The 23,772-nt window shown below is 42.4% G+C and overlaps 1 protein-coding gene across 5 annotated transcripts in view; it reads left to right on the top strand.

The window, feature by feature from the left end:
• Positions 1 to 23,772, top strand: part of dip2a (disco-interacting protein 2 homolog A) — a gene marked incomplete at its 3' end in the record, with an annotated part of 99,724 nt that overhangs the window by 35,532 nt on the left and 40,420 nt on the right. For all 5 annotated transcript variants that reach the window (XM_084362420.1, XM_084362421.1, XM_084362422.1 and 2 more), the window contains exon 2: positions 22,724 to 22,795. In XM_084362420.1, the coding sequence (XP_084218546.1) occupies positions 22,724 to 22,795 (72 nt within the window). The remainder of the gene's footprint in view (positions 1 to 22,723; positions 22,796 to 23,772) is intronic.

Genomic DNA, 23,772 nt, shown 5'->3' with positions numbered 1-23,772 from the left:
TGTCGGCAGCATGTTGACCTTTCTCTCTGCTTTATTTCATTTAAAGAATCCACTGCAGGGTTATGTCAGGAAAATTTCATGCAAATTCGAATGGTACTCAAAAAAAACAAAACTGCCAGAGTTTTAAGTTGCACTCCACACAGTTGAGCAAAGCATCTAAGAATTAAAATGAAAGTAGGTCATTGCAGTGGTGAAGAAAAGCATGTAGAAAGTACAACAAAAAGCACAGCTAGATTTAAAAGCGCAATAAGCATTTTTTCATTACAGATATAACATATTTGCATTATGGCCTGTCGGTTTAAACAAGTTCTCACTCAGCTGATTGTTGACAGATTTAAAGATGGGTAAACTGTGTATTGAAGTGTGAAATTACACTGAAATGAATTGTTTTCCATTTGAAACATCCTTAAAGGAAATCCTGTTACTGATACGTGACAGACTACAGACTCATATCTTTGGCTTATTATGAGCATCTTCTGGTAACCTCATTTACCCTCAGTGAAGACAGAAGTAGGTTTCTTCAGAAAGAGTGTTGCAGCGCGTTGCTACTGTGTCCTAAATAACACCCTGAAAGATTTGGGGCCATATATGTAGCTTTTAGTCATTTCCATGGAGGATAAATTCCCCTTTCTCTTGGCTATCAGCCATGCAGGGTAGATTAAATGGAGGATGGATGGGATGTTTCAAGCCAAAAAGAGTGCCACGTTTCCAGAGGCCATTGTGTAGGCGTGAATCAATAAAGAGCGGTAAATAGAGTTGGCTGACGTGACATATGTTGCAGCCGAGAGCCTGCCTGCCATTGATGATTTATTCCATTCCCTGATGAGTCATGAAGCTGATCAATTAATCAGCAAGGATCAGGTGTCTAATCAGACGAGCTTTAATGCGTGGCGTGTGGCTGCGTTAAATGTCTGTATATTAAGTATCTGGCGTCGCCCCATCTGCGTCCTCCCACACTCTACTCGTGTGTGCTCAAGTGCAAAGGTCTCCACGAGTTCCTTCCTGGTTACTCGCAAACAGCAGCGTGTGTTGTCCCTCTCACCCATATCCACACGCATTCCTCTCTCTTCACCGTGCACGACACCAACAGGAAGGAGAGAGGAAACAAAGAGCCCACTTCCTGTACGTACAGCCAGTGTTCTGCACAATGGAACAGGAAGTGCCTGGCAACTGTAAGGGAGGCCACGGAGTGTGAAGGAAAGATAAAGTGGTCTCTCCATTCCTATAAACTGCTCTTTTCTTTCCTTGTTCCACTTCTAAGGTCTGTCATTTTCCATTACTCTATCTGTCGGGGCTCGAACTGGGTCTGTTTATTTTCTCTTTATGTCCTTTGTTAAAAGGATAAAGCACATGATCCTACAGCCAGATTTAGTTTTTTTCAGGGCCAATACAGATTGTTAGTAATCAAGGAGACTGATACCTGATATTTGGAATAGAACAGTAAAAATGAAAATTTAGAATAACCAGTGATGGATTGTAACAAGGGACAAAATTAACAACTCCAGTATTTTCTGCTACTTCATTCTTCCTCTCCACCACATTTTGGAGGCAAATATTGTACTTTTTACTCTCAGTCAAAGAGAGGTGGCTGCATCAGAGCCAAAGTAGCTTATTTTAGAATTAATTAATTATATCAGCAATCGGACAAAAGAAACCCAAATAAATGCTGATTGGATAATCAGAAAAATGCTGTATATCAGATCCGATTAGCAAAGCTTTTGAGCGTTCATGGGTACTTTTCCTTCCTTTCCAGGCCAAATTTGTTTGCGGTGGAGTTCAGTGATGCACAGTCGAGTAAATTTAGGAGAAACCATGTTTATGTCCTCCAGTTTCGGTTAATTTGGACTTACTCTTTCAGCTTAAAAGTCGAACAATCAATCTCATTCAGTGCATTCACTCCCCGTGTCAGACGACCCTGGAGAGCACTGCTGCTGTCACCATGGTGACCTTTGCTTGGGACGGACAATCTTGGACAGCAAGGCGCTCAGGACTGGTGCTGCAGATGCTGAAAGCTTTAAATCACCACTCTGCTGGCCTGGCTTAGTCAGACAGAGACTCGCATGCTGCCAAAAAGTCTGGGAAGGAAAAAATAGAAAGCAGTCTCTTTTGCAGAAAGAAGAAAGTTATGCTTCAAGTCCCTGTTTTGTGTCATTTAACAGATAAAACATGTAGCACAAAAACAGGAATATGGAGGACCACTCTTCAGCTCATCATGATTCATCACCTTTCCCTTTCCTCCAACCGTCCACTCTTTACGATTGCGGGCTCAAACCCTCCCCTGGCGTTCCTCCAGGGAGGCAGGTCTTTGCTCGGCTCGTAACTTCAAAGTACATGCCCCCTCCTCTTCCTCCTGTCTACCTCTTCAATCCCTCTCTTCCTTTATTTGTATTCTCACTCTTCTCTCCATTGTTCAATCAATATCTTTCCCCGTTACTGCTTTTTCTCTGTCTTCTCCGTCCTCTATCTCTCAGTGCTTCTTACCCATCGTGCTCCTCTTTTTCTCACCCTCTACCTCTCCTCAAGTGAATCCCACCAGCCCAAAGACATCAAAAGGCATGCCTCCCCCTCTTGTACTGTAGCAGTCATTTACAGGGGCAGGCAGGCAGGCGGGCTTCATGCCAAGGCCAGGTACCCTCAGGGGGGGATCCAGAGAGCGTGGAAACACTGCATCTTATCTGGCGCAGTGAGTGTGGAAACAGTAAAGGCCCGTATAAGGAATTATGTCATGCTTGGTGGAATGTATGGACAAATGGTGGTGAAATGTAAACTAGGCAGGATGAGGGAACGCTCTTTCTGAGGACTAACAACAAGGCTATAATCTAGAATGACTAAGTTTTCTTTTTTCTTTTTCCATCCTCACAACTATTTTGAGAGGAGCTTCCTATTTTCCAGGAAACGCCATAAAGCCAGTTGTCAAAGCGCAAAATATATACAAGGCAGGCAGCACTGAGAAGCACTGTATGGGATCTATTTTAATAGCTGAACTTTGTACCACATAATATCTCCCTTCAGTTTGGGATTGTATAGCAGGCTTAACCACGGGGCTTTACAATGACATGCCTCTATTATCAAATTCCTGTTCTGCTGCTCTGTCAGGCTTTGCACAAATGTAAGAAAGGGAGAGAAAGTTTTGAAGTTAAAATAGGCTGCTTTTACAAATGTGCTCTTTTGAATTCAGCTCCTTCAAAGTAAAGCTTGAAATAGAGATTCATCTGAAATCTGTGTTCTTTCAAAATAGTTGCATACCGATACATAAAATTTAGTTCTAGTATGAATTGAAATTAAAAATGGGTTACTGTTTCTTTCTCGTTTGAATTTGAGGTAGTGTGCCACCTCATATTTGCCGTAAGGTATGATTTGCAGACCAGCTCACCAATATAGTTACTCCTGCTTCACACTTTCTCCATGACAGCTTCCACCAACTGGCTCCCCTAAGCATCAAATCTGCCCCCGTCACAAGCGAAGGGAGCAGGCAGCGTTCGGCATAAATCCCTGTGCCAGAATATGAAGGCCGTCATCTCGGCACCAAATGTCCATAACTTAGTTGTGTTCAGCCTCTGAAGTTTGAAAAAAAGTTTACTGAGGAAGCTGAGCTAAGGAAACTACTGCATGATTGAGAGAAACCATTTGGCCAAAGATGTACTTGCTTTTGACAACATGTTTGGGTATGCATGATGGCTGCCTCCCGTGTCCTGCATCTGTTTGGAGTGTCAGTAATGCACGCCCTAAGAAACTAATGTGTTTGCAAAATGTAATAAGCACATGAAAAGTAGGAGCAGTTTAGCTCCGGTATGGGTATGTGACAGGGTCAGGGGTCAGTAAGCACATCAGCAGCGGGGAAAACAAGCTTACATGTGCCATTGCATAACCAAGTTTCTTGGGTTTGTTTAACACCAATCCAATGTGTCACAAAGGCAACTCTTAGAGGACACACTGCTTTTTTGCCTTCTCTGATGAGGAAGCCTTTTAATTCACAATTTTACGATGGTAGAGGGCTCAACATACGTGCCGCCCCTCCTGATTTTCCTCTTCCGGTTTTCTCCTGGGATCACAATTCTCCTGTATTTCTCCCGATTTATGACACATCTTCACACCTTTTCCCACTGTACACTATGTAGTCTGCTGTGAGTGTGAAAAGGAGTAGAGAAAGGAAACATATTTAGAACGTCCTGAAAAGAAAAATCCTGTTTCTTGCGTTAAGTTTCAACAAGGAGGCAAATTTTTACGTTGATCACAGGGTTGCACTAATGTCAATCACCATTAAAAGGTTAACAGTTACTACCTTTTAGTGCCTTTTTATCCAGTTGTTTGCAGCTGGTTTGTCTGTTGATGACTCACCAGTGATGTGATGTCAGAGCTGCACCCTTCGCTCTGCTCTACTAAGACAATACAGAGGACACAGTGCTACAGTACATGACCAAAAGACACACGTACAGTATGTAGCAAACACAGAAATATGCACAGGTTGACCCATGCAGACACACGCCCCTACAGTATGCTCTTGTCTCTGTTCAGTCAGTGTTGACCTTGAATCAGAGTGTAGAAGGTAAATGTCCAGTGTGCTGCACAGATTAGTTCAGCCAGAAGAGAGCTGTGCACTTGCATTAGCATTGCAAATCCCTTAGAGGGTAGGTCACAGGCTGGCATCGCTCTCTCATAGGTACAGTAAAGAGCAGACATCTGTCACTCACCCTTGCATCCCTCCTTCCCTCCCTCTCTCTGTCCTCTGCAGTGGCCCACATCTGCACGCTCAGCACTCGGGCTGTGCATAAAGGGACATGGCTCTTTTTTAGTGAAGTGCTTAACTGCCTTTGAGATCAGTAGCAGTTCAAAGGTGTATTGTTATTAATGTTACAAGCAATGCTGGGCTCATACGGTCACTATCAAAACTATAAATATGCACAGAGTATACTCAGTGGTGCACAGTTGCAATAACAATAAGAGAGTATTGGTGTATTTCCAGTACTGTAAAATTGTGTCACTTCTGTTTTTTAGTCTGTTTGTTAGGAGGAGGAGGATATTAAAACAAAACTTTTTAAAAAAAACAGGCCATCATCCAGGGAACAACTGATTAGTTTGTGGTCCAGGTCCAGGTTTTCTGATGATTTCTCAACAATGTATTTTTGAGCATTTTTGCTGCTATTACAGTAACTGAATCAAAAAATAGATCCTGAAACACAGATTAAAGGGGCACTATGTAGTTTTGGAGAAGAAATTCAGACTCAGACATTTAATATTTACAATATTAATGAGGTAATAATATAAACTCAAAAATATGTATTTTCTCCATAACTGAATAAACAAGCTGTTGTCAGAGGAAAATAAGGTCCCCAGAACACTGTATGAAGCTGGAAAGGTGGCAGGGTCCGCCAAATATAAACAATGTTTAGAGAATAAACAGGATGTTTATTTGGTTTATTCAGTAATGAAAATAAAGACAGCTTGTTAATTTATTCTGTTCAGGCATAATACACGTCTGTCTCTTCTGATAAAAATGTATCCCCAAAACTACATAGTGCACCTTTTAAAACATTATTTACACTCTCTTATATCACTGCAACAAATTGAGAGGCTTGTGCAGCTTTAACAGATGTATGTTTTCTTTCTGCAGCAGATTACCAACAGATTAATAGATTATATCCCCTAAAGTAATAGAGATCATCATTTCAGCACTCACAGTGCAGCTCAGCTGTAAACACACACGTGTAAACACAAACCCATATGGAAAGATGATGGGTGCTCGGTGCTGCATGCCTGAGCTGGTCATGAAGAGCTTCGTACTTTGTGTAAGCGTAGCTCTTTGCTTGCGCTGCTTCAGTAAAGTGATTGCTTTTTTATAGCTTGGCCTTTGTTGAAGAGAGCTGATCACACAGAGCTCAGCCTCATTAAGAGCACACTCATTAGAAAACACACACACACACACAACCACTGTGATAGATAAGGACAGGCTGAGCGCTGCCACTTCTCATGCATACAAACAAACTCTGAAGCCAGCTTTTACCTCCGTGCTGGAGCTCAATCTGTCAATCCATACATGACAGCATCGGGATCTCTTTACAGTACCTCTCACGCAGAGCCCAGAGCCACCCCAGGCAAGAGTGGAATTATGTGGTTAATAGTCTGAAATAGTCGTGTAATGGGCTGTTATCCATGAGAGTTTCCGGGCTTATACTCCGGTAATTGAAAAATGATTCTTATTTAAAGTGAGTGGGCAGCATTAAACTTTTGGTAGATCAGCTCAGTAGCTCAGGATGTCAATATAGATATAAATAGTCCCATGTGGCTGTGTGCGCAGAGACTGAGGAGGAAGAAGGAAGAGGAGGAGGAGGAGGAGGAGAAGAGGAGCTCAAGGCTAGATAAGATGAAGGACATAAAGAGGAGGTCAGCGGAGTGATGGTTGTGGGAGCACATCGCTCTAGCACCCTCTGTTGGACGGATCAGACAAAAGCCCACCACTACTTCACTGTCAGCATGCACTCCGATGGGGTTGGACGAGATGCTATCGTGAAACACGATAAGCCTGTTTGACAGGAGCGCTATTCCAACTGTTATCCAGCAGTGTGGAGCATCAATTCATCACAGCGAAATGAAAGTGTCATGTTGACTGTAGCTCAGGGGCAGAGGATGCCTTATTTTGTTAATAGTTTTAAAAAATGTGTGTGTGTGTGTGTGTGTGTGTGTGTGTGTGTGTGTGTGTGTGTGGTAGCAGTTGTGGCTGCTGTGCCACTGACTAATGGACTCATTAGAACAGGAGCTGTGCACATGTGCTCCAGCTGGACTCTCTCCTCATCTTACCTCTGATCTCGTTAATGTACTGCTCACTGTGTGTGTGTGTGTGTGTGTGTTTGCGTTTAGGTGAGAGGGCATGTGTTTGTATATTCACAAGTTTAAACGTTTCTTTGCCATTGATGTACGTGTGTGGCATATGTACTTTGTGTGTGTGTGTGTGTTTGAGTTTAAATGTTTGTGCTGTTTTTGTGGGTTTATCGCAGCAGGGTAACCAGTCTAGTTATGTGTGTGTGGTGGAGGGGGTGGATCTCAGATGAGACTGACTTTAATGAGCTCTCCCTTTCTCTCTCTCTCTCTCTCTCAGTCTCTCACTCACACGCACACACTCTTTCCGTCCTTTCCAATGTAGTCAAAGTGAAAATCCCCCAAAATAGTAAGCCATGTCTGAAGTATGTGAAACTGTTACAAAAACAACCTACTACTACGAGACAAAACCCACTTCTATCACATTTGGGACTGATCAAATCTAATATCGGGTGCTGATACCCACATCGGACATCAAACTGATGTTCCCAATCCACTTACTGATCCAAAATCCATAGTCTGATTAATTGATTGTCAATTTGCCATTGCACTCTTTGAAATTTTCCTGTTACTTTTGAACTCTTGTATAGAACTATCATGAGTAGTTGATAATGTATTGCTGTAGACTCGATTAGTTCAAGTTTTTAAAACATATCATACCCCTTTTACACTGGACAAAAAACACTAACACCCTCTATTATCTATTGTCTTTTTAAGACAATAGCCAATTTATAAGCATCAGCATTTAACAAGTTGGGAATGAGACTCAAAAATCTACTTTCTTTCAGAATGGACCTTTTAATGCGAATTAGTACAAATGGCATTTACTCTCACGTCAAATGACTCTGCAGGTGTCAGTCGTGTTTATCAGCTCCAGCTCCGATCGACTGAATGGAAACAAAACAACACCCAGGTGGACACACTAATTTAAGCCCCGCTTGTTAGTACTTTTCCATCCATCTCTGTTCAAGCAGCGCTTGAGCATCGCTCAGCCTGAGCTGAGTTTGAAAGAGAGACTGAAGTTAAAGATATGAATAAAGTAATCAGTGTTAGATTGAGGTTGTGAATGTGAATTTGCAACTCTCAACAGAGATGAGAAAGAAGCGAGATGTCTCACTCCTAAGCAACTTTCGTTATTAGCTCGATTCAGAATATTGTTGATTCAGAAAAAAAAAATAAAAACAAGTTTAACGTCTTCTGGATGGATTCTGATGAGTTATATACTGCTGCTTTCTACTGTTCCCTGTTTTTTGACCGCAAGAAAAAAACAAACAAACAAAAAACAGAACTCATCTCCTGGCAATGAAAAAGGGGGCGAGCTAGGGGACGGCTATTTTTATCAGGTTACCGGCTAATTTTGTTGTAAACATGGTTCTACACCTGTTTGTATATGAACCCTATTTAAAATACAGTTCATATAAATTGTTTTGGAATAATTAATTATTGTATTTATTTTGCTCTTTTAATACAAAGTGCTATGTGGTTTACTACATCCTCATGCAACCTCATATTAATAACAACAATCTAGAAAAAAACAACTTAGTATCAGTGATGTATCAGCTTCTATCCGAATTCACGTATCGCAATCAGAATCGAATCTGTAGAAAAATGGATCGGTGCATCACTAAACTCAACTCTGCTGGTGTCAGTGTGTCTCTGCAGCAAGTTTTGTTCTTCTCCTCCAGTAATAAATATCTTGTCTGAGGGCGACCAGATGTTCCATCCAGCCCCGGACTTGTTAACAAGGGCTGGGGCAGTGTTGAGCTGTGGTGTTAAAATTTAAAAGGCTTATGTCCGGCCTTGAGAGCCCTATCACTGCTCCATTTAATTGCTTGGGTGCAGCCAGAGGAGCACAGTTGAGCCGGTTGTGTGGCGGAGAAAGTGAAATCGCCACGCTACTGAATTATAGATAAGAAAACACATGCATGCATGAGAGTGGAAGTATGTAGTGGCAAAGGCTTGTACGGGTGTTGTGGCTTGGATCTCAGTTTTAAGGGGGCAGTTTTAATTTAAATGATCAATTTTACGTTATTAACACCCGAGTGTTGTGTCTTTATTTCTTCCTGGAAACATTCCACATTGGTTTATGATCCGTGGAGGAGGGTCACCACTGCATTGATGGTGAATGAAAATGAAAAAATTAAAAGGACCAGAGGAGAAGGACAGAACAGAGGGAAAGGAAACAATGAGAGGTGTAAGAGGATAAAAAGTAACCATGGAACTTGGAAGAGAAAGTGATGGTAGATTTACATTTTCAGATCACACAATAGCTAAAATAATGTGTAAAATTCAAGGTCTTGAAAGCCTTGTGGGAAACAAGGAAGAAGGTCGATAACTTACTTTGCATGTACTTATAGAGACCCCTGGTTACTTAGTCGACCGTGTATTTTCAGGCATTGGAACGGTGGGTTTGTGATGCAGAGAGGAAGGGAAATGGGAAGAGAGAAACAGATGGTGTTTGACAGGAGGTGAGGCATGTGGTCATCCTGTCCAGAGCCTGGTGAGATCGGCCTGTTCACTGTTTGTTGAATTGTTGTGGACCAGTTAGTGCATCTGTGTTTATGAGCAAAAATCAGTAAGAGACCACAAGGCATCTGAATGTAATCCGTTTCATGAATACCTCCAACACTGCTCAAATGAATCATTTAAGTCATGCAGTTAACAAAAATTGTAATTAATTGTGAGGACTTACCACTTTCCTTTTTCTTTCAGGTCTCTGTAAATGTAATATTGTTTGCATTTGTGTTGTTAGTCAAAACGAGCAATTTGAATACATCCCCACAGATAGTTCGGGAACAAGAGTCATTTCCAGTGTCTGTGTCACAGGGCTTTTGCCCATGCCCTTCAGGCGATTAGTGTCATATCTTCAATCTGTTTATTCCAATGGCAGATGTGAATGTCTGCACAGATTATTCCTTTCTTTCGCCCCATTTTTGCCAAACTTTCTGAAACAAAATTGACATTTTTCAGAGCCATAAATCAAGACAAAAAAAAATCAACTTCGTCCAAGGCCCGTCTGTGTCTCAGCAGTGCACTCACTTGAGATCTGGAGCGAGCATATTAAGCTAACAGATAAAAACAAGCAGCAAACATAAATCTTTTGCTGTATCTGGTGTTGTGTTGTTTTGACATGAACAATCAGTGGGGATAGGGGAGGGGGGAGTGTATACCATGTCATAACACTGAGCCTGTAATGTGTAGAACATCTTTTGACATGACTTTAAAGACAGTCTTCTGTATTTTCAGATATTTTATAGAGGCCAGGGATTGGTGTAGCACTAAAACTGAGTTGGTGCCCCACCGTGACTTAATGTATTTAATGGATAATGAAACCACAGCCATTTGTAATTACATTGACATTTAAATATATAATATGTAAGATTTCTGCATTAAAATGTTATATACTTTGCTAAGTTGTTCAAACACAGTGAAATCTGTAGATTAACTCAATGTAACGTTGTGTATTATTTGCGATAATTTCAAGATAAACGCCAACATATGTCAGAGAGAGAGGAAGGAGTTTGGCGAACCTGACAAAACATAACGCCAAATTTAATACATTACCTTTGCTGTCAACCAGATTTCTGCCTGAGTCACGTCAGATAGACTTTTTTATCTACAATGGTGAAGACAACAACTTGCATGTTCCCACGCTACTTCACGACATCATCAAACTACATCTTATGTTTTCATTGTTTTGAATAAGTATCTCCGCGCTGAGATTATGTGATAAAGAAAATCATCACTAGTTGACCAGCTCTTATCTCCAGGTTCCCAATGTGCTTCAAATGTTATGCAGCTTAATGGATAAAACCTTCTCAGATTCAAGTTTGTGAAGAGATAAGAAGAATGAGAGAGCCAGCCTTTGGAGGAAAGGTGACATGTTGCAGATCCCTGATATCATTGTTGTTTGTCGACAGTGCTGTCCCCGTTCGGTTTGCCTCTGCATTGCGGGTGTAAGCTACATAGTTGTGTTTGAGCACATTTGTTCTGCATTGTGTTTCCACCTGCTCATTCTGTTGACCTGCTCTGATGCCGTGTTGATTATCTCACCTCGATAACCCTGCTTCGCTCGCTGCAAAGAGCTGTGTATATATGGAAACATATGGTTTCACATTTGCAGTGATGATAAGAAATAATGGGCCTATGGTATGTCTTGTGTGGGGTAAACACTGCAGGCGCTTTCATGTAATCACACACTGACGCTGGGCTCCCCTCCAAAGCCTCGATCATGAATCACAGGCGAAGAACAAAAGATTTTGCCGTATGGCTTGTTAGATTTGCAGCAGAACTAGTTAGCCCTGGCCCCTGACATATAGATAGGCACACAGTTGGGGGCGAAAGCCTGCATCTGTAAAGTGTATTTGTTTGTGCACTCTTTAATTGGATTTCCATGCTGCCCATGTGTGTATGTTTCACTGTTTTGTTTGTTTGTACATCGGCTCTCTCGAACCCCACTGTCCCTCTGTATAGCAAAGGTGGTTATGTGTGTATATATGCAAAGAGCTTAAAGGCTAAGCCTGTGTCAGGCCGGTGAAAACACGGTCATTCATATGGTAATAACCAGGCAGAGAAGAAGACAATAAATCTCTCAACATCCTCTGAGACCGTCCAGAAGTGAGCAGGGAGCTGGGAGCTTCAGATGGGACGCCGTCCCAGTCGTATCTCAAACACCAGGGACGCAGGGTTTCTCTCCACATGCTGGAAGTGCTGCCTCTGCCAAGTAGGTGGTAGACATAGTCAGTAGCATTAGTTATTCTTTATATTACATTTGTACTAGGACAGTTGGTTAAATTGTAATCTTTTTCGCTGGTATCTGTTTGTTGTTTTTTTGGTTTGTCAGCAGGATAACACAAAAACTACTGAACAGATGACTGAACTAACCCCATTAATATTTAAAAACTTTTTCTCCCTTTCTTTAACATTGCAAAATAGGGTGTTTTTCAACATTTTCATTTAATTTTTGGGGAATAATGCGTAGATCTGGATGAAAGAAAAAAAATCTGATGTATTTAGGTGGCTGGTATCTATAAATGAATACAATTTGATGCAGATACAAATAGAAATCTGGATCTTTTGGATTTAAATTAACTTTTTGTGATATTGGATAAGGTTTCATTGAAGTTAAGGGGATTGTTGGGCCTTGGCGGAGGTATGCACTCTACTGAGTGTCATTTCAGTTGTCACTTTGTCTGTATGGTTTAATAAGGAAGGCAAAAACGCAGTAATGATTATCTGGCAGGCTCCTGGACCATATGTGTCTCATTGCACTGCCTTTAAAATCAAAAAATGCAAAATTTATCAAACAAGTCTAATTTTCAGCCCTATTTTAATCAGAGCCTTGCTCTGTGAAAACATTAGTTTCCTGCTCGGGTTATTTAACAGGTCCCATGAGGCATGTAAAACAGTCGGACTGCACGCGGCATGTGTGGCTGAGCATGTTGAATAGCATCTGCACAATGGCACAAGATTTCCCATCAGGGCAGGCCATTCTGTGTTTTTCGACTCTTTTTGAATTGAGACAAATTAGATTGTTGAGTTTTAGAATAGAGCCGTGATGCCCTGAAATGGAGGCCATTAGTGAAACTGAGTTCGACTTTGCCTGACTTGACTTCTTAGCTCACAATGAGGAGCGTAACGATTGCGTACAAAAAGTCTGGTTTCAGCCTCCTAATCACTGAACAGTGGGTGTGTGAAGGCTGCTTTTAGCTCAATTGATTACTGCTGGATATTTCATTAATTTTCTGTGAGTTTTTGAATGAGCACAAGTTGGATGGAGCTCCAGTTTTAGTCTGAGCAGCTAGTTAGGCACTAGTCTTGCTATTTGTGCTTATCGGTGGAGCTCTAACGCTCTGTAACTACACCATCAGTGCAGACACCAAATGACAGTAGCACACATGGTCTTCTGCAGCTCAAGAGAGAAACAGCTCATTTATAGGTGCACCATCAGCTAACTGAACCAGCAGAGAGTACAGTGAGGTTTATATGTAACATGTAAAATACAGTAGTAAGTCCACCACAGTGTAGCTGTAGGCAGACTCGGTGGCTGTGAACAGATTCTTGCGTTTCATGGCAGAGTCTTTACTGTGAGGCTCTCACACTCGTCACGCCTGTCACACAGATGTCTTGCTCCACAAATCACACGCACATGCACTGTAGAGACACACACTAACACATAGGCAACATGAAAGGACTTGGACAAAGAGAGGGTCTCTCATTGTCACTTTCACATTTCTTGATTTGTTCACACAGTAAAACAAATATTAACTCGCACTTAAAAAGAGGCAGTATTTCTGAGGAAGGCAACAGCGCTAGATCTCCTGTTTTCTGCAGTGTCGCTCTTTGTTGTTATCAGTCAGAGAGGCATCAGTCACTGTGTGATTTTCTGCTGCTGTCCTTGTAGGTGAGAGGCATGTTTACACATCATGAAGCTCTGGCTGAGAGCCAGAATAGCAGCACATCGCTCAGCTAGTGTGAAGCTCAATCCAGCAGTCTGAGTATCACGTGTGTCTGAATGGAATGGAGATTAATATGTTTGGACTTGAGCCAGCCTCTCTCTCACACACACACACACACACACACACACACACACACACACACACACACACACACACACACACACACACAATGGACTAATAGTAAACGGCCACACACAATAGATCGCCTCCTCTGATTCTGACGACTGAGATGGACTACAGGTCCAACTACTATTATATTGATCAGGGCTTCAGACTAACTTTTTCTAGTAGCACTGATGCTCCTGATTGAAAATTTTAGCATCACCAGCACAAAATTTGGGAGCACCACTTAAATCGACATGCAGCTTCTAAAATGTGTATATTTTCTGATTTCTTTCCTCCCTTATGGCAATAAACTGAATATCTTTGGGTTGTGGAGAAAACAAGACATTTGAGGACATCATCTTGGGTTTTGGGAAACACAGATTTTTCACCATTCCCTGACATTTTACAGACCAAACAACTAATCAATTAATCGACACCGACAATGACAATAATCGTTTGTTGCACCTTCATGTCTAACCCCAAACCTTAAAGTAAATGATGCAGAGAGGACTGGTCATAATGTCATCATTCTAGGTCTCAAATTCAAATTGGTGCTAGGAAGACATACAACACCAGTGGCCAGTTCACTCATTCACAGGGCGCCATACTTCCACGATAGAGACATCGGACTGATCCCTCGTCTTATCCCTCTGCTTTCATATTTGTTCACGAGTTGATCTGCGTCTGTCTCTTTGTGAGATCTGGTGCAGGCATTGCACGTGTGTGTGTGTGTTCCTTTGATGTGTACAGTATCAGTGTTTATCTGTGACTGTTAATTACTCCCCCCCCCCCATCTTGTCTGCCCCCCAAATCAGTCCACAGCTGCAGGGCCCCCTGAGTGAGGCAGCGCTGCATCTAATGTCTTATTATTCACGCTGTCTGTCTGCTCACCAGCCATACAGAGCCTGGGGGATGGATGGGGGATTTGGGGGATGGATGGGGGATTTTGGGCTCTGTGTATGTGTGTGTGTGTGTGTGTGCACGCACATGTGTGTGCGCCTGTGTGTGTGCATATGTGATGAGGGGGTTATGTATTAGCAAAGTGGTAATGGAGGGTTCGTTCAGTCTTCTAATTCGTTGGCACTACTTAATTAAAAGCGATGCGACAGAGTGATTGGAGGAGTTGATGGATGGAGACTGAGAGACGCCCAGGCGCTCTAGGATCAGGGATATCAGTGTGTGTGTGTGTGTGTGTATGTGTGTCTTGTGAAAGGAAGAGGAAGTCATTACCTTTTAATCATATCCTCCTTCCTTATCCTTTTTTCCTCCTCTCTCCTTTCTTTCCTCATCACCCCCTTCTGTCTCTAAATTCTCCCTAAAGCCTCCTCCTGTTGCCCCCCCCACCCCCTCCCTTCGATTTCTCCAGCTGGCTCTCAGTGTCAAGCTCCTTGTCATCTTCAATCAACCCCTCTTTGCTGCAACACTTACCCTTTTTCCTCCTGTCCCTGACTGCCTTTAACCTTCCAGTAGGATGTGTGTCACATAAATGATCCTACACTGTGTATTCATGTCGTTCAGAGTGACTTGAGCTGTACAAAATGATAAATCTGTTGTCTCGTATTTGTCATAGCCTTGAGCTTACATCATGACATCTCTTGGCTTTATTTGAAAGGTACTGTTATGCTGCGTGCAGCCGAGAGCTGCATTCAGTGTATGACTTAAAATGATTTGGCCCCGGCTCAAACCATGAGGTAAACTGGTCCAGGACTGCTGTCATGCTGTCTACTCTTTACGTTAATGAGTGTGTGAGTGCATACTGTAAGTAGCCAAAAAAATAGAAACCCCTATGCAATGTGATGCAACTGAATAGTAATCAATATAATGCAGTGCAATTACTGTCAGACACAACACCAAACTACAGCCTCTAACGTTAATCAAGGCATGTTATTTATACAGTACATTCCCACTCATCCAACCGATTCAATCAATAACTGATCATTTCATAAGTCTTAAGTCCCTGTTTACTTGTATCTGTACTTGTGGATCTGACTCATTCAAGGTGGACTACAAGGTGACCTGTAGTCCATCTCAGTCGTCAGAATCAGAGGTGATCTATTGTGTGTGGGTGTTTGCTCAAGAGATCATATTAGTCCATTAGTGTGAGTGTGTGAGTGTGTGAGTGTGTGTGTGTGTGTGTGTGTGTGTGTGTGTGTGTGTGTGTGTGTGTGCTAGCAAGCAGTAATTAAGACTAATCATATGCAGCTATTCATTGAAACTTATTGCCATAGGGTGAATAGCTCCTTCATTTCTAAAATGAAATAGTAGTGTGTGCACACACACACACACACATGGGTGATAAGCCTGCTGGGACTGCTGTAGTACTCCATCTCCAACCGGTCTAAACACAGGGCAATGGTTTCCTCCCACATCAAAATAAAAGCCCAATCTTTACCCTTCACTCTGTCACATTTTTTCATAAAGGTGGAAATGACAGTCGATTTACAGCCATTAGAGGTTTGAGACAGTGTTCCAGGTTTGATCTGGCGGTGCATCCAGCTGTGTTATATAAATTACTTCTATATTTTCCAGCTGTGGTCTGTGTAATTTTGCAGCAAGCATTACTAATAATGCTGTGGTTGCCTGCATCAGCACGGATGCTTCTTCCTGACAAGGAAACAACATGCTCTGTTACTTGACCTGTACAAACGTGTTGTAGCAGGCTAATGAAAGCCTCTTCCATAGTTCTTGTACAGTGCGTGGGTTTGGGAGAGATTGGTATGTGGGAAGGTGGGGGGCAGGGGTCTGCTTTGACACCCTAATCCTGCAGCCTAGTTTGGCTTTGTGTGGAGACCTTCGCTGGGAGGAGAGAGGGATGGAAAGAGTGAGGGAGAGGGAACGGGAAAAGGAGGAGGGGGATTGAAGAGGGGGGGAGTGTGCAGCGTGGGGTTTGAGAGAGGGAGGGGAGTGATGGGAAGAGGAGAATGAGGGAGATGGGGTTCGTTCATTCTCCTGCTCTCACCAGGAAAGGAAACAAAGGATGCTGATGGTCCTGACTTATGACTTCCTAGAGATAGCCTGTTAGCCTGTTAGCCTGTTAGCTGGTCATCCCCCGCTGACCTGACTGCCTGTGTTCTGCCGCTGGCCTCTCCTTGTCCCTCCACGTCTGTGCATCTCTCTCTCTCTCTCTGCCGAAGACGTCTCTTCACTGCTCTGCTCACTTCCCTGACTTCAGCATGTGAGTTGTTCTGCCGGTGTGTGTGTGTGTGTGTGTGTGTGTGTGTGTGTGTGTGTTGAAACAGTTTAATAGGGGTCTGCTGTGGTCATCGCACACTCTACTTTAACTTTTTTTCTGCGGCTTGGTGAGTGTTTTTTGTCATGTAGACAGGCTAATAAGCTAGACATGGTTGAATCGGTGCTGTGGATCTGCTCTTTCTCAGTTTGCCCCTTTATCTCTTATTCAGCAAGTACATTTTCTTCATCTGTCACACACAAGTGAGGGAAAGCTATGAATATTGCAGGTTTATGCTCATTTCCTCTGTTAGAATGAGTGGATCAATGCACAGAGGTGACCATGCACACCTGAGATATATCTCCTCTGCCCACTGCAAATATGCACTGGAAAAGATTTCACCAAAGCTTAATCCAAATGTGCAAAACCAGAATTTGTATGCCAGAGAGCTAATGCTAAATGACAGCTGGCTACATCTGCTTTTATTGGATTCAGCCTGGAGAGTAAACGCTGCCCTGCCTAAATATTTAACTGTGGTGTTCTGTGGCTGAAGGGCAGACGGCTTGGTTGCTGGCTTGGCAGCAGTGTTGGCATATTGTGGGTCAGCCTGGCAGAGGAACTGACATTGAGGGTGGGTGGGGCCACATCTCTGGCTCTGTCACTGAGGAGGAGCGTATGGCAGTATGGCAAATACCATAGAGGGGTTTTATTTCAGGCTGAAGAAGAATTCTGGACTCTCGATTAGCAGATGGACAATATAGCATTGCATTAATCATATATTAATGCTTATTAATGTCTAATATATCATTTTAGAGCTGCAACAATTAATCAGTTAAAGAAAAATGATTGTTTTTTGACAATAAGTTTATTATTTAAGTCATTTCGTTAAAAAAAACATAGTGCCCCAAATTCACTGGTTCCACCTTTTCAGATGTGAAGATTTGCTGGTTTTCCTCATCTCCTATGATAATAAGTTGAATATTTTTTAGATTAGGTGGACATGGCAAGCATTTGAATATGTCAGTTTGGCTTTAGGAGATTATCCTGGGCGTTTTTCACAAATTTCTGACATTTATAGACCAACCAATGATTCCATTCATTGAGGAAGAAACTGTTGAATTAACCAACGATGAAAATATGAAGTTGCATCCCTGATTCATATAAAAGTGATTTAAGAAAAACTACAACTATGTAGGGAAGCCATACACAGATGCTGAGCATTTGACACTAAAACTATTGCTGTGTAATTGTCAAGCCCTTGCTTCTGCTGTTCAGCTACGTGTGTGTGTGTGTGTGTGTGTGTGTGTGTGTGTGTGTGTGTGTGTGTGTGTGTCTGTGTGTCTGTGTGTCTGTGTGTGTGTGTGTGTGTGTGTGTTACTGGGACATAGTTGAGAGCAACAGTTGACATCCCTGTCTGGCTTTCTGTATCTGAAATAGGATGGAAAATATATGTTACTTAATTTTTACTAGTCGTACACCGTAACTACCAGCATCACCGTAATCTCACCATCTCCATTCAGACCTTCATTATCTATCCTTAATGAGTTTGTGCTGGCTTGTACAGGAATGTGCTGTGTTTCAGTATTTCCCTCCCGATTGAAGAGCTCCGTCTGGGCAGATGCAAGGTAATTCTCTAATGGGCCTCATCCGAGGAACAGCTCAACTCAATAGCCATCAGTCAATTACGCTCAATAGCCATCAGTCAATTAAAGTCAATACGACAGAGCAGAGGACAGCGGGCTCTCTTGCTGTCACTGTTGAGATTGACCGTCTCTCTTTGGAAATTGGATTCAGCACCCGGTGAGAGGAATGTTTACGGTAACAATGTTGGATGTTGTGCCAGATAAAAATGCCTCCGGTCTCTGGGAAATAAAATCGTGTCACCTCAGATGGATGGAGATCGAGGCGAGTGTTACAGGACTAGCATCAGACAGTATACCCACAAAAAATCTGGACACTAGATGGCAAGAACAGCTGTGGGTTATTAAAAAGAGAGGTCAAAAGATGAGTGGGATGCTAAGAATGCTTCGCTGTGCAGACAGTGAGTCCTTGAGGGTGAGAAGGTTAGAGTAGAGGCAACAAAGGAGTTGCGTTTTGATGAGGAAAGAAAAACCAGTCTTCTTCCAGCTGAGCCCCCGATGATGTTCTCTAACCATCATGACATGAGAAATGTCTCCTCTCTGGTCCACCCCTCCCCTCTTTGACACATTTGCTTTCAGTTTTTATATACTCCATCCCCCTCCCCTCCCCCCAGGTGCTTGTTTGGAGACCCTTTCCCTTTTCTTTACAGCTCAATTACATGGCAAAGCCTGTAGTCAGCGCTGAAGGGTGAGGGGGGGCAAATGAAGTGTTTCCCACTCTGTTGTAAATATTCTGTAAGCTGCAGCTTGTCCCTCGTGTCGGTGTAATTTGGTGTAGGTGCTAAGCCTCCCTCCCTCCATCCTTCCATCCCTCATTTTTCCTTCATCCCGCTATCCCCTCTCTCCTCTGTTATTCCCCAGGCGGCAGGCCACTTATTGACCTTTGAATCCTCCCATTTTTCCCTCATGGAGTCACTCAGAGCTCAAACAGAGAGGGGAAATAGAGTGTCTGTCTGTGAATGCATAAAAATGCAGACATGCACACACAAATATATGTGCAAACATATGCAAAGTAACACACTTGTTTATACAGACACCGACAGGAAATAATGTGATCTGTGGTGCCTCAGACCTTTTTGTTTGGCTGAGGGTCATTGTTTACCACTGAAAGCTTGAGTCCATTCCTCCATATTTAATGATGAAGCTGTTTGTTCTCAGATCAAAAGATTAGCTTCACTCAGACATAACTTGATGGATCAGTGTGGAACAGGGGCCGCTTGGACACCGAGGCCGCAAGCCAGAATTCGGAGCGACGCGGAGAATAGCCCTCTATTGTGTGGTTGTCAGGCTGTTTGGCTGTTATGGTGCGCACCCTCTCAGACACGCTGGCATGCACGCAGTCTTCTACTGTTGTACACGCACACACAAACAGGGACACTTATCACCAGAAAGAGTCAGTGTCAGGTCAGCCGGCTCGGCCTGTGGACAGCGCTGTATTGTTGCTAGCCTCCAGCTCTCCTGGACATTTAACAGTGCAGGCATTCAGCTGTTAGTGGTGACTCAGGACCAGCGGGCAGCGCGGCAACCAGTGTGACCAACAACACCTGCCCTCACAGTGTCACACTGTTGTGTTCAAGAGGAGTCAGAGAAACGACAGAGATAAATCAGCAAAACTACAACCTTCATTCCAACCTTCAAGATGGGATTCTGTAACGTAAATCAGAACAAAATCCATATGATGATTTAAAAGTCCATGTTGACCTATATATGATTGCATGACAAGATACACCACAAGGCTCCAGAATAACTTTTTACACTGGTTACACTGGTGTGCCCTACTCTTTCATTTGGGTGCACCAGTACACAATTTAAATGCACCCATTTCTTAACAGAAATTAAAGAGATGTACATAAAATCCTGCTATAATAGGCATCAACACGAATGGCCTTAAGATGTAACCTATGACTTGGGGAGTGAGTTTTTATACAGTACACTTTCAGTGAATTAATACAGGTTAAAGCAAGCAGGCAAAATAAAGTATTCCCCATGGTGAGATGAAGAAATGTGATCACGTGGGGAGGGTTTTAATCAATTTGTTCTGTTCACATAGCCCTATTGAACTTATTGCTTTTTCACTTGACCTCCACCCTGATGGCCCTCACTGAGCGCCTGTAGAGATTAATGTAAAGGACACAGTGTGATCCCTATTCATGAGGCTCCAGTGACTTTCACAAGTATTTTCTAGCTTCCGGCCAAAACAATGTATGTGTCATGTCAAGTGGCTGTTTGACTTTGACTGGAATATTTTCCACAAGGCCCCTCATCTTCCATAGCTGTCTTTCCTCAGCCCTTGTTTTCCTTTTACACCCATCTTAAGGAGGTTCTTGGAGGTCATTTATGGGAGCATAGTTATGTACACAGTCATGGTTTGAGTGATGGAGGTGCTGTCAGTCAGCCCTCTCTGAGTGAATCAATATGTCTTTTGTCCACAAAGAGCAAGCCTCCACCCCATCAGCCTCAGCCCACAGCCGTGTCTGATATGCAGGAGCACACTGACATCTTACATCCCCAAATCAACCACAGGCTGCCAAAATACCAGTCAGTGACCTACTTCTCTGCCTTTTGAGCAGGTCCCAGGAGGACATGGATGTGTTTCGACATTTTTGGCATTTTGGTGGCACTTTAGTGATGAGTTCAGTTGTTATGAGCTTTTGTGTCACACCGCAGGGATGCTGTTTTTGCTGCTTTCTTTCTTCTTGGAAAAAGGCAAAAAAAAGGCCATTTCATACTCTGTGTGTTGGTGAAGCAGCTTTTTCCCAATACAGATTGTGATACCCCGACTCATCCTGTCTGCTGACTCAGATGCTCTTTGTCCAAAATTTAAAATCTGAATACCTCATCACATGAAGCTGGAATCATTTTTATATCCATGAGGCCAGGGATTTCTGTGGCACTAAAACTGAGTTGGTACCCCTATATAAGGGATGGGAATTAATAATATTTAACTCAAATAAGTGCCATCATTAATTCTGCTTTGCAGTTCTATTCTTTATCGATTCACTTATTGATTCCTGATCAGTTTTAATTGAGCTGGCTTTAGCCTGAGAGCTAGCTGTAGCAACAGTCCATCTGCCATTATCTAAAACAGGTTAAATGGGAGAGTATTTGTTTTAATTTACCTTTCCTTGGTCAAAGACAAACCTGCTTGGATTTAAGCCCATGTTGGATGGAAGGATTTTCAGCATATTGCATAATGAAATGGTCATTTTACTGTTGCCATTTTTCCTTTTGAAATGACTGCATGCTTTGGACCATTTCTTCCTCTCTGCCATGACTCCTTGCCCTTGTTGCAATCTTTTAGAAGTGTAGATGCATGAGTTTGATATCATCTTTTTGCATACACAACTGTCAGAAAAAGCACACCAGCATCCATTAAAGGAATAGATCAGCTCGGAGGCATACAATTTCTGTGGATCGGCCAATTTGGAAATGGCTCTCAACTGTTCCGGCTTTTTATTGCTGTCCTGTAACTGTTAGTTAATAAAAACTGACAACTAAAATGTTTTAATGTGAATTGGTCAGATTGCAGTGGAGATGAACACCCAAATATATACTGCCAAATTGAGATGTACACGCCACTAACATTGTCACATGATGATGATGATGGAGTATTTTATTATTGGGTCATGATGCAACTTTGCCCAGCTCACATATAAATCAAGTCACAATCAATTTAGCTGTGTCTTTCATCGTCAGGTTGTATGAAATGGACCTAATAGTGAAATAATATAAATAAATAATAATATTCTCTACGACAGTACAAGCAACCAATACAGAAGCAGTGCTGGGCTCATGTTTGTTTACATCAGTGTCTTTAACCTTGCAAGGTCTATCCTTCACTTCTGGTGTAAATTAGCAGTTAGGCTACAGACATCTACAGAGCTTAGCCTCATACCATCACCCTCTCTCTCTCCAACTCCCTCCCCGTTATTCTTCTCTTTCTTCATTTATCGTAGTTAAATTCCAGGCTTGGAAAAGCTTGTACATCCTTTCAAACCAAGCTATTAAAATAACATGCAGCTCGATCTCATTTAACAGACCGCCTTTTAATTATGTGCGGGGAGACAACTGAGGCAGATTCAGTTCATGCTGACATCAGCAGTATTTTTACTTCTGGTAAAAATGCTTGGAGGGAAAATGTTCCAGGCGCACCAGACAAACGATCTTTTAAATGCCCCTCGCCTTGTCGATGTTATCATTCAAGTATTCAGTAGGAACTTTGCCTCACTGCCACATCGATCAGCCAACATTTCTCAACTATTGCAAGGTCATTTTCTGTGTTATGTGAGAGAGAGAGACATCCAGTGGGTGAGGGCTGGTCATCTGCTACCGCAACCCTCCTCTGGTGCCCCGTGGTGCCAGTGTAACCAGCCTGGCAGTGTGATCCTGAGGCACTCGTGTGCACACACACACACACACACACACACACACACACACCACTGCCAAAGCAAGGCTGAGCTAATGACTCATCTCTCTGCCCCCCCCCTTCTCTCTCTGTCTGTCTGTTCCTCTGTACTCCTCTGTCTCTGTCTGTACAGGAGACATCACTCAGAAGGGCTATGAGAAGAAAAGAGGCAAGCTGTTGGCACCGTACATCCCACAGATACAAGGTAAGACTCGCAGGCCTGCAGGAAATTTACTGTCCAGCAACAACAGCTTTTATCTGTGCTCCGGCTTCCTGTTATCATAGCGGTTGGCATACTGTAGTGTCCTTGCAAGAGCGAACCGAGTGAGATGAAGTATCTTATGTTGATAATGATGATTGTAGGGGCAGCTTCAGTTACATTAAGCAAATTTTACTGTTTTTTTTTTTTTTTTTAGATAAAACAAACCTCATTACAGCTTGAAGAAACAAGTTAAAGGGGCCCTGTGTAGTATTTGGAAGAAATTCAAACTCAGAATTTTAATATTTACAATATTAATGACTTGATGATACAAACAGAAATATGTATTTTCTCCATAACTGAATTAATAAGCTGAAAGGTGGTAGGGTCCATTACACATAAACAAAGTCAAACAGCATGAAAAAATTGTGTGTTTAAAGTCAGTTTGTTTATTCAGTGATGAAAACAAAGACAGTTTGTTTTTTTAGTTTGTTCAGGCATACAAATAATCAGTCAATGAAGATCTTTCTCTTCTGATTAAAAATTCTTCCCTAAAAACTACATAGTGCATCTTTTAAAGTGAAAAAAGCAGAGAAGATTCATCAAAAATAAAACCCTGAAATGTGGACAAACTTTATAAGAGCCAAGCAAAACCAATTCAGAATTTGCTTGCAGAAAATGCACATTTTAAATAAAGTAAATTGAATATGTTTCATATCAACGATACCAGAGGGAACATCACGTGGTCATAAAGTTGTCATGAAGGATACTGTGGAGGCTTTCTGCCATCTATACTAAACTCATCTGGTTAGACATGTCTCTGCTGGTGTGTCCTTGATTCTTCAGTTTCCGTGACCCTCGGCTCCATCGTAAATGTCTTAGACCTGCGTCCACCACATATCATACTGTACAGTATGATATATTCAAATTAAAATAGACTAAGGTGAGGAAGACGGACTGTAGATGGAAATAAGAGGTGTCTC

The sequence above is a fragment of the Pagrus pagrus genome, assembly GCF_965226575.1.
Source record: "Pagrus pagrus genome assembly, chromosome: 9".
Lineage (NCBI taxonomy): Eukaryota > Metazoa > Chordata > Actinopteri > Spariformes > Sparidae > Pagrus > Pagrus pagrus.
This window is presented reverse-complemented; position numbering and strand designations above follow the sequence as displayed.